This window comes from Xenopus tropicalis, chromosome 3 (genome assembly GCF_000004195.4).
Source record: "Xenopus tropicalis strain Nigerian chromosome 3, UCB_Xtro_10.0, whole genome shotgun sequence".
In the NCBI taxonomy this organism is placed as follows: Eukaryota; Metazoa; Chordata; class Amphibia; order Anura; family Pipidae; genus Xenopus; species Xenopus tropicalis.
Window position 1 is genome coordinate 117,760,204 of NC_030679.2, and position 12,262 is coordinate 117,772,465.

Genomic DNA, 12,262 nt, shown 5'->3' on the forward strand with positions numbered 1-12,262 from the left:
TTAAAGTGGCATCATTACCAAAGGTTACATTATTGTTAAATATGTGTAAATATGTTAAGCTGATTTGGTTTTTTAACTGTTTAACCCTTTCCCTGCTTGCTTCTTACATTGCTGGTTACCAGTAAACACACAATGAAGCATAGATCAAAGTGAGACCTGGAAATGTAGAATCTATAGTGTTTCCATGGAGTTACCACAGTGCTAACATAGTTGACACTAAAAGAGTTAAATTACCTTTACAGCATCTCTGTACTGCTTTTTTTTCCTTTTGATTGGTGCCCCTTTAATTCCTGCCTTGCACACAGTGTCTTATTTTAAACAATATCTTATTATTCTCCAAAAAGAGATGTGTATCAGCTGTTATTGATTCCGAGCATAGCCCTTTGCACCGTAACAGAAGGCATCAAAAGTGACTGAAAAAATGTTGCACACTGACCGCAGACGTGCGCCAATGATTTTTTTTCTTACTAATGTGGGAAAATGAAGGAGCAGTTGAGCAATGTCAGACATTTCCCTTCTTCTCGCTGGTAATTAGAGAAGATCTCTTCCCCCGACACATCACTGAGCAGCTCTTTCCAAAATACTATTGAGGAAAATTCCTCTCTCAAGCAACTGAGATCACAGACACTGGGGTTCATCCATCAATAGGTGGCTTTTTTCTGGAGCACAGGTTTATAAACCTTTGAGGGTTCAAGGTGCTGCACCCAGGGCCGGAACTAGGGGTAGGCAGAAGAGGCAGCTGTCTAGGGTGCAACGATTGGGGGACGCCAGGCAGGAACCTCTCTTTCCTACCCCTAGTCTGTGCTCCGTTATAACTATCGCTATCACCCCCTTATAACTATCGCTACTGCCAAGGCACCCGTCGGCTCGACCCGCCCCTGGCTGTACCCTTTAGGTTACAGGTAAGTGAAAATGTGGCCATAGATTAAAAGAAAAAAAATAAAGTAGAAATATGCACTCCTTCCATTCTCACTGTAAGTGACCTGACACCCCATGATACTGCTTTGGAGCCAGTGCCCACAATTTAGGAAACACTGCTATAAAGCCCCATTATCCACTGAAACTGCTGTTTTAAACTAAAGATGTATTGATATAGTAAACTTAAAGGAACAGTAACACCAAAAAATGAAAGTGTATAAAAGTAATTACAATATAATGTACTGTTGCCCTGCATTGCTACAATTGGTGTGTTTGCCTCAGAAAGACTACTATAGTTTATATAAGTAAGCTGCTGTGTAGCCATGGGGGCAGCCATTCAAAGGAGAAAAGGCACAGGTTACTTAGCAGATAACAGACAAACCCCCATTATATGGGGCTTATCTACTAGTTATCTGCTATGTAACCTGTGCCTTTTCTCCTTTTTTCCAGCTTGAATGGCTGCCCCCATGGCTACACAGCAGCTTATTTATACAGTAGCTTTTCTGTAGCAAAAACACAATTTTTTTGCAGAGCAACAGCACATTATATTTTAATTACTTTAAAACACTTTCATTTTTTGATGTTACTGTTCCTTTAACCAATCATTAAAGGAATACTGTCATGGGAAAACATGTTTTTTCAAAACACATCAGTTAATTTCACTCCTCCAGCAGAATCCTGCACTGAAATTAATTTTGAAATTCAGTGAAATTCAGTGCCATATTCTTAGTTTCTCAGATGCTCACAGCCATGTGACTTGTGCTCTGCTAAACTTCAGTCTCTCTTTACTGCTGCGCTGCAAATTGGAGTGATATCACCCCCCTCCCAGCAGCCAATCAGCAGAACAATAGGAGGGTAGCAAGATAGCAGCTCCCTGACACCTGAATTGCTAAAAATACTCCCATGCCCCACCTAGTGGTAGATATCAAAATAGCACTCAGTAGTAAAAATCCAAGGCTCAGCAAAGTTGTGACTCCTTTAGTCACATTGGGCAGGAGAAACAAGAGCTTAATCGAAAGAAATTCCATTGTGAAGTGCTGGCTCCTTCTGAAAGCTCAGACTCAGGCACAATGCACTGAGATGGCACCTACACATCAATATCACAACTAAAACCCTATAAACCTAAGCAAGGACAAAGCAGATTATATAGCTTTCCTTTAAATGCATGGCACTGGTTACAGAAGTTTGCCTTTATCTGTGTAGTGGTTAAAGCAGGTTGCAGAGGGCAGATTAAATTATCCACCAAACTTGGTAAATCCATGTGAGCAATGATCATACTTGTGGGAGTACATGATTATTTAAAAGAAAGAAATGTCCCTCCCAGTTTATCCTGCTGTTTGGGTGACTCACTGGCCCTGCTCTGTGCCCACTGGCTGTGTATATAGTCAGCTTGGTTAGTGTACTGGCAGTTTACCCATGGCGGGGAGGGGGGGTTGTATACTAAGTCCAACTATAGTTCATACAAAGTAGTCTTTGGAGTTTGGTAGTGAGCCTAGGGCGATATAAAATTGGAGGGCAATATGCAGCCCAAGTAATGGCATGGGTTTAGCACAAATAATGGTAAAGGATTACAGTGGCTGCCAGTCATCCCAAATTTCCATTTATTATTAACATGTGTATGGCTAGAAATGCCATATTTTATATCCTGAGATTAATGCACCAGCAGCACCTTCAGTGTTGTCACAGGAGCCCTTTTCTTGGATTCTGTTAGGAGTGTCAGTGACACTGCACATGCTCAGTAGGCTCTGGGCAGCTGTTGGGAAGCTAAGTTTAGGGGTCATCACAAATTATCAAGCAGAAAATGAGGCTGGCCTGTCAAAGAGGCTGATGATACAGGGTTCATTATTCAAGTCTGATGCTAATTGTGGTGGTTTCAGAACTGCCATGAATTCTGAATGGATTACTTATCAGCCTTAATTTTTACATTTATATTTTATATACACAGTATATTGTGCGTCAGTCCCTAAGCTCAGTAACTGGGGCACAGATCTTCCCTGCTAAAGGGCTATGGGTGCCTTGGGCTAGTACAGAAACCCAAAACATAAAGAGTAGCATCTATACCTTTGTTAAGCTCTAGTTTTGCATGCTGTAAAAAAAACTTCATATTTTAGAAAAGACCATCACCCAAAAACTGCTTTGTAGCATAATAAAGGAAAATGTAATTCTAAGCCACTCTCTTATATACATTAATTAAAAATGACAATGATTTGAAACTCAGTTTTAAATGTAACTAAAAGCAACACCTGTCTTTGTATATTCTCTGCACTGTCGGTTCTGACTCATGAACAAATGTAGGACTAGCCAGCAGACTGATAGACCTTGAGAAGTAACAAACCTCTGCTATAGGGGTGCGTGCTGGTAAACAGCTGAACAAATGCTGCTTGCAATCACACAATTGCATTTACACTTACCATTGAATGGTTAATGTCTATTGAAAAGCTGCTTACAATTCTATGCACTCAAAATGCAAAAAAATTGCAGTTTCCCAGATATTGTTTCCCAGATATTGCTTGCTTCTTTTCACTTTGCGTAACTTTTTTATCTGACCAACTATTTTATCACATTGGGGGATAAATGGCTGCAGAGAATAAAGACAGTCAGCCAAAAAGTATGAGAAATATGCTGTTTATGTTTTAAAGGAAGAAAAATTGTATGTTAATTGCTTTTTTTCTCAGACTATTCTTCTTAGATGTTTTAAAGCTCAAGTCCTGGCTCTTTCTTTTGTTTCTAGCGTCTCTTTAAAACCCCTGTGCGTGTACATGTTGTGTGCTGGAGATGCCAAGACAGTAGCATGGGGTTCTGATATCTGTGGAGGGCACCCGGAATGCAGGGATTATGGTTGCTATGGATCAGGCATTATACAACCACAGAGAGGGATACTGCTTCATACAGAATTCTGTCCTGAGAAAACCTCTACTGCAGAACCCACAGGAATGTCGTAAAAAGGATCTAAACTGGAGCTGGACTGGAATTAACCCCTGGTGGGAGCTTAGCATCCTCCTGTAAATCTCTGCCCCTGTTTAAGAAAGAAGAGAAATTGCAACACAAAAGTGCTGCCTAATGAGTGAAACCCCAAGTGTTAATGAACCAGAGAACAGACTTTTAAAATATATACATATCATGGTATTCTCTCTTGGATAGAAATGCTGTTGGAAAAGGGATTTTTGCCATTCTTTGACAGGGATGAGTTGCTGGGGTTCAGTTCGACCCTAACAGGGTGCTGCCCCACATTATAATGCAGTTTGTATGGAATGAATAAGGACCAAATGATGCAATTCTTTAAGAAGAATGGGCTGGAGATGTTGCCCTATTCCGGAAGCACTGTCATTAGCAGCAATGTGAGCGATCAATTGCCAACAAACAGGCGACCCTTAAAGGGGACGTAAACTCACAAAACTGTTTTGCCTAATGAAAGAAAGTTCTAAGCAACTTTCCAACATTCATTACAAATATCCGTCTGTCTCTTTGTGCACAGCTGATTCTGTCTCTTGAAACTAAACCTTCACAAGTCTGTTACTCTGCTTCTACTACATTTTTTCAAAAGTGAGAACCAACAGAGCAGAGAATAGAAAGGTTTTAGAATAAAGCTGCTCTCTGGTTGCTGGACATAACTCACCCCAGCAACCAAGTAGCATTCTGAAAACAAAGCATAAAAGGACAAATAATAGAAAGGCAATGTATAACGGGTGAACCAGCAGTGCGTCTAATCTATCCACATGTGTCAGGCTACATGGTGCTTGTTGTGGCTTCCCAGCGCTGCAGTGTAGCTGGATAATTACAGAGCTGGGAGCGAGAATGCCTCTAGTGGGGAATCCAGAGCTGTTTTCTGTCAAGAAACAAGTGTCTCCATCATTCATAACACAGTGGGACTGACACCTCCTCCCAAAATGCCTAAAGTAATAAAGTTGATGATCTGGGGTCAGACATCTAGAAATCCCTGATGTGCCAAAGCTACTCATATCCACAAATGGCTGAACAGGACCAGGATTAAGGTAGGAGAGAGAATATTCTCTTGGGGGGAAATATAGAAGAAATGACAGGAGACAATGCTTCACAATTGTGTGTTGTCCAACTTATAGCCCTCAAGCTGTTAGTAAACTGCAACTGTACACAACTGCCAGCCAGTCTCTTCAACAACAGCCAGAAATAAGACCCATAAGAGACTAGCACATAATATCCTACACCACTGCCCCAGTATAATGGAATCAGCACCAGAACATTTCATCTATTTTTTGAAAATATTGCGCAATGGAATGACAGACTAAGGGCATCACTCATACAATAACCCTACTCAGACTCTATTAACACTACCCCTAATGCACCACTACAATGATACCCTTTCTGCCCCTCCACACAGCTGGATCTTACAGTAAGCAATATAAAAACCTCCAGCTGCTCTGTAATTTCTATGAATGCATTCAATAACTCCTATTCCTTTTCATTCCTATGGCTTTGTATAAAAGCCTTCCTATTATTCCAAGTGCACTTGGAACCATTCCTTATATTCCATCAACAGCTCTATATAACTTTCATATATAACTTTTCCCAGCACGGTTCTTCCAACCCCTTTAACTAGTTCATGTAACCCCTCCCTATAATTCTTCCTGTTGCCACATCTACCCTTTCCCCATAACGTCTCCTGCTGTTCCACATAACCTCTCCCTAAAACTTCCATCGGCCTGCCCCTGCTTCTGCTGTCACTGACATCAGTGAATTTAAAGAGATGCACATTCTAGTAAATGCAGCCGGCTGCGCTCCCATAAGACTTTTCCCCCAATAATTCACTTTTCCTTGTCACCTTCATCCCCAATGATTTCTTTCCCATTCACAACTCTCCCTATATCCTCTTTCAAAAGCCTCTCTCCTCGACTTAAACCGCATCTCTCCTGAAATATTTGTGGCTCCTGGAGTCCCTGAGCTTTCAGACCTGTCCTCCTCTGCTTCCTTTCGGTCCTGAGCTCCCCAAATTCTACTACACAATATCCAGAAGATGCCAAGCTCAGCACCCCTACCCCCCTGCCCAAATCTGTCCCCCGCTCTTGCCTTTCATCTCTCCAGCCCCCCGCTCCTCACATTTCTGCTTTGCTTTGGGATTTTTGGCTGACGGAGATTTTCTTTCCAGTTGCTGCCAGATGTTGAGGTCTCGGGGAGAGTCCGGCTTCAGAGAGAAAGGGAGGAATCCTCCTCATTAAAGGGACAATGAGGTTTACAGACTGTCTGTGACTTATAATAACCCAAGCAGCCTGCTAGCAACCCATTTAGGCAATGTGAGGGGCATAGGGCGACTCGGCCTGTTTGTGACATTCAGTTTTTCTTGGAAAGCTCTTGGCACTGACGGACATTTGCTGAAATAATATGCAGCTCTCACACACAGCTATTTCTTTGGGGTTTAACAGCACTTGCTCCAATAAAATATATTGGTAGCTTGCACATACAGCTAACTCCTTCTCATTTCATATATTTGCCCCAGTCCCTTTCTTTGCAAACTCCACATCTCCTCAAGGTTATTACAATCCACATATATGAACATTTTAACCCTTTGCTAGCCAAACAAGCAAGATTACTCATCCAATAGCCAGGCTGAATCCAGGCATTTCTCAGAAGATTTATTTAGTATCACAGCTGCCATAAAAAAATAAGTTGGAAAAACACAAAAATTCTTTCCTTCCCCAAAGAATTTAAACAATTAAAGCATAGATCTAATAGCATTGTCTCATTATCGGCGGATATATTTTAATACTAAACACTGTGCATTAGCACTTTGTGGTGAAAGTTGTAGTTGAACCATTACTTGCAAATTCACAAGGCTGCAGATTCCTTATCAAGATCATCTAAAATGATAGCTTTAAGGTCATATTTAGATGGGAATTCCTTGAACACCAAATGAATTGCATAGGTCAGAAAATATTTGTTAGCGTTAATGGTATTTTGGACACAGTTCAATGGCATTATCCCAGTCTCTGCCTCTCTGTGCAGGCACAGCATGACATTAGAAATGCATCTCTATGCACACAGGGTGCTAAGGACAGGATAATGTGCACTATGCCACTGTATCTATGAAAGGGAAGTTTGTATGTGTCCCACTCACCTGGCAGCAGGCACAGAGCCCAGGCAGCCATAAGTCTTCTACACAGGTCCATGCTCTCAGCAGCACTCACTCTGCCAGACTGGTAGCCGGTGATGCTGCAACTTCCCCACTTCAGTCCCCGTTATTCCCTGGCTCCAAGGCTGGAGAGTTTCATAGCAGACTGAGGAAGTGGGAGGACCAGACTTTAGTAGGAGGCGTAAGTGGTACCACAGGGGAAAGGACATGAGAAGAATGGATGGAGTAAATGTATTAATCATACAGTCATTAATAGCAGATGGGGGCAAAGCTTTCATTTAAGGGCAAATCTAAGGTAAATATAAAGAATCTACCTGATACATATATATACTGTACATATATCATATGTGCATAAAGTACATTTCCATACTCTAGAGATGGAAAAAACAATGAAATTGTGCAACTGGCAGTGTGGGCAGCGCTGTATTTACGGTGGAAGCACAAGTCCTTGCGCGATCTGCGCCCACTGGTGCTGGCAACTGGGCATAATGCAAAGTGCAAAACCATGGTGCCTTGCATTTGTTTTTTACACTTTACACTATACCACATTCTGTACATGAGTCTGTCTGCACCTGTATCTATTACTAATTGTATGAATTGTATGTCACTGTACGTCACTGTGAATACGGTTGGTGCTTGACCCCAGCAATGAGAAAACAAAGGCTAAGCTTTCTTTTTATTATTGCTTTTTTCAGATCCTCTCCTATTCATGTTTATTTCTGACTTTCAACCACATACAGTATATAGCTGCTAGGATTACTGCCCCTAGCAACCAGCTAGCAGTAGAAATTCCAAACTGGAGAGGCGATGGGGAAAAAAAAGTTAGTTGACTACATCTATAAGCTAGGGGCAAAATTGTGGCTTTTAAACCACACACACAAAGCACCTGTGCCAAGTGTAGATATGTTTACATGGGTGTTTATTAGCAGTGTGCCATGATATATCATGCTGAATTAGAATGTGTGTAAAAATGTTTGTTTAATTCCCCCGATATTGATTGGATCAATAGTACTGACAGGGCAGTAAATGGGAACAAGTTTATAAACTTGCTGCATGACAACTTTATGTCACAGGTTGTTGAGGAGCCAACCAGGAACCATGCTATACTAGATCTAGTGATCTCTAATGACCCAGAACGTAGAGCAAATGTGCAAGTGGTTGAACCCCTGGGTAATAGTGACCATAATGTTATTTCATTTGATGTTTGGTGCAGGAAACAAATATATGCTGGGGCAACAAAGACACTGAATTTTCAGAGCAGAGATTGGGGCATTATGTTTTCTGCTAAAAAAAATGGACAGAATGGTTGTCATTTAAAATGATATTAAATCATTACTGTTTTCAATTTATGCACTTAAAGAGATGCTGATGCCTGAAATGAAATGGTTATTTGAATATATTCTAACATTGTCATTGCATAAGCTTTATAATTTTACCATAAAAGTACTGCCTGATGCTTTTACATTACCTGTCTGATCCCCATGTTCCTCTATGAGGGGGCGGCCATATTTGTGCAGCAGGAGTCCGTTAGAATTAGAAGCTATAGGGACAGTCAGGTTTAGGAACTTCAAGTAACAATTACTTACAAATGCAGCCCTATCAGTGTAAAACCATCAACATGACCTATAGGCAACTTTTAATGTACATTCGTATTTTAAAAAGTATTTTTTTTGTGTCGGTATCACTTTAAGAAGTAAATGTGGAAGCGATAAGAACCACCCTATGTGGATTAAAACAGCAATCCGCAAGGCAAAGATAGAAAATGAGGAGCGCATTGCAGAAGAGGCTAAAACTAACCCCAAAATGTTTTTTTATGTATATTAATAGTAAAAAGATGCAGGTTAAGTGTGGCTCCATTAAATTATGGTAACAATATTGTTACTGATACAGAAAAGGCAAATGTGCTAAATCAGTTCTTTTCTTCAGTATATACAAAGGAGGAGCCAGAGTGCCAGGACCCACCCAATAGCTACACAGTTGGTTCAGCTCAATCTGGTCTGTGGTTTTTCAAAAATTAATGTGAACAAGGCACCTGGGCCAGATGGAATACACCCTCGGGTACTGAGAGAGCTAGGGGCAGAATTACAGTGGCCTCTGTTTCTGATATTCTCAGACTCGCTTTGCAATCTCAGCCTGGCAATTATAGGCCTGTAAGTTTGACATCCATGGTGGGCAAGTTATTTGAAGGCTTGTTAAGGGATCATACACCTTCCTTTGCCGTATCGCCGTAGTTCAATTTACAGAAAGCCAAGTTTTAGCAGGTATTTTCTATTAAAGCATTTAAAATACTAAGTGGTTTGCAGGATAGGGCAGTTATTGGTGCAGGGTAGAATAGCTTTTTTACTTAAAAAATTTTAGTGTTACTTTTCCTTTAACATTTCAACTGGTCTTTGTTTTGTATAGTTATTGCCTTCCTCTTCTGCCTCTTTTCAGCTTTTATATGAGGGTCACTGACCCTGGCAGCCAATATATATATATATCCACCAAAAAAGTCCTGCACTTTATTTTATTAAATGCATAGAAAAAAGGCATTTTTTCTATATGTTTTTAACAATAAAGTGTTTGGAGTGCAGGACTTTTTTGGTGGATAATATATATAAATATATATATATATATTTTTTTTTTTTTTTTTTTTTTAAATAGCTGATTTTAGCCTCAGAAAAGATGTATAGATGTGTTTGACAGCTCAGTCCCATCTTGATGTTTATCAAATAAACTCTGCACTATGTATACCCTAACACTGAAGGCATGTGAATTGCTTGCCTGTTTCTTACCATTGACCAACATGTGTTATTATTAGATCTGTTTATAGGTACTCATGCTGTGACTCAAAAATCACATCAAATACCAACCCTCAAAAAAGAACAGCTGTGTGTACATATACACAGTCTACTAGCAGACAAGTCCTATGTGCAAAGCAAAGATCTGTCTATAAAGAAATGTACTGAGGAAATCAGCACCCAGCTGCACAAAGAAAAAATGATAAATATTCCGATCTCTCACATTTCACTGTACGTTCTATTAACTCAGCACTAAAAGTATATATCCATATATGGGTAATATTATATATGGTATTATGTCTACTGAATGCATGTATTATACTAACAGAAGTGATATATATATATAAACTGGCAGGAGGAAAATGACTCCATACCCACCTGTGAGCAGTACGGCTAGTGGCACACGTGGCATATGAGCAGCTTTTGTCTGTGTTTTTTACCCAGGAGGAGAACAAACAAATCTTCTGCCATTGCCATGTGCACCACTAGCCTAAAGGCCAACCTGCTTCCTAAGGGAAAGCTCTGCCATAAAAAGAGATAAGAAAATTATAAAAAGAAATTTAATATTTAATAATGTTTAATTATTAATTATTATTATAATTTAGAATGTCTAAATTACATTCTGGGAGCTAGTCGTTTGGCTTAGTATTGCAGGTGTTCCAATGAATAAGATCTCCAGCTGACTTAACCTCATTCCCTTTGGAGCAGATAAATCATCACCAATCTCCAAATAAAGTCAGCAAAAGCCCAGGAGGAAAGATGACAATGTAACATATAATCACAGGGGCTGCTCTTAGTACTTCAAATGGCAATTTTCTATTTAGGATTAAACAATTTTATGCAATATATTTTATAGAGACCTACATAGTACAGGGGTATAGTTTTCCTTTAAATCCCACAGGAAAATTTGGGTGACTTTGGAAAATGAAGCGCTGTGTATGCCTTCCCTTTATTGCTGGTGTAAAGGCATTTCGGGGGGATTAGTCACCAGTGGTAGGTAAGATTTAACCACAGAATATAGATTGTAAGCTCTACGGGGCAGGGACCTCCATCCTCTTGTGTCTTTGACTCTTAACTTATTGCAACTGTAACTGTACCTTGTATTTATTTGTATTTATTGTTATACTTTGTATTTATCTATTATCTTATTAACCCCCTGTTTGTATTAATGTATTCTACTGTACAGTGCTGCGTACATAAGTAGCGCTTTATAAATAAAAATATACATACATACATACATACAGAAGACTAATCTTACTGTTTGCTACTGCCCTTATAGACGGCTATGACTTCAATCACTACACATGTATTTGTGATCTGTAAGGTGATAATACGGTAATATAAATGTATGGTAATATATAAAGTATGGCATATGTGGTTAAATCTCTCTATATCCATGGTCCCGTCAGATATCTATGCCAAGGTTGTATTACCCTTAACAGGCAGTTTAAAGGAGAATGCAAGTCAAAATGTAAAAAGCATACTGCCCAGTAGTCCTCCTATTGTTTAGTAAAAACGCCACACTTTTGGCTCACCTAATCAAATATTTACTCACACTTACTTACTCACATTTTCTAGAACAGGCAGCCATCTCTAAAAAGGTATTCTCTCTTCCTTCCTTGCTTCATACTGCACATGTGTTTCATTCCCTCCCCTCTGCCAGATCCGCTTCTGATTGGCTGGTGGGCATGTGTAGCTCAGAACAGGAGACAGGATCAAGTTACACACATGCTCAGAGAATAGGAAGGCTGCCGCTGGCACCCACAGGAAGGACAGAGACATTTCAGTGATGTCACTGTAGGCTTCACACTGCTGTAGGCTGCCAGCACCATATCTCAGAGAAGCAAGCAGGGATCTGGGAATTTAGATATGCAGTAAGTACTTAAAAAGAATGCCTTTAGACTTACTTTTAATTTATATTAACCTTTCATTGTCCTTTAAAGGAGAACTAAAGTTATAACCACTGAGGGGTGCCAAATGTTTGGCACCCAGCGCCGGATTTCTTATTCAGGTGCCCTGAGACCACCCCCATTTGTCGATCCAAACCCCCCCCCCCGCGCACATGTGCATTCGCTAACACCCCCCGCCGCGAGAGCGTGCATGAGCAGACATTTAAACAAAATTCCAAAATTCCGGTGCGGCAGGGCAGCATGCCGCCCCTAAATTTGTATTCCAGTAATTATAAGCACTTACCTAATACTTTGGACCATTGCTTCTGTTTGCTAAAAACTGCACCAGCCTGGGGAATTTCCCCTACATCCTGGTCTGGGCAGGGGCATGCACAGTAAAGCCAGAGGGGGTAAGCTGCTGGGGAGCTGAAGAGATGTAAACTGAAAGCAGCCATGGGTAAATGGGTAAATAGCTGTGGTAAGGAACACATGCAAGTGAAGATCTTAGCTGTCCAGAGGGTGTAAGAGAATTAAGTAATGGTAAAGTGGTTAATTGGGGACAGGACATGTCA

The 12,262-nt window shown here is 40.4% G+C and overlaps 1 protein-coding gene across 1 annotated transcript in view; it reads right to left on the bottom strand.

Annotated features, from left to right (window-relative positions):
• The window catches only part of itga11 (integrin subunit alpha 11), a 51,584-nt gene extending 44,413 nt beyond the window's left edge, over positions 1-7,171 (bottom strand). Inside the window, exon 1 of the mRNA XM_018092493.2 lies at positions 7,007-7,171. Coding sequence (XP_017947982.1) covers positions 7,007-7,058 — 52 coding nt within the window. The 5' untranslated portion in view covers positions 7,059-7,171. The remainder of the gene's footprint in view (positions 1-7,006) is intronic.
• Between the last annotated feature and the right edge of the window lie 5,091 nt (positions 7,172-12,262).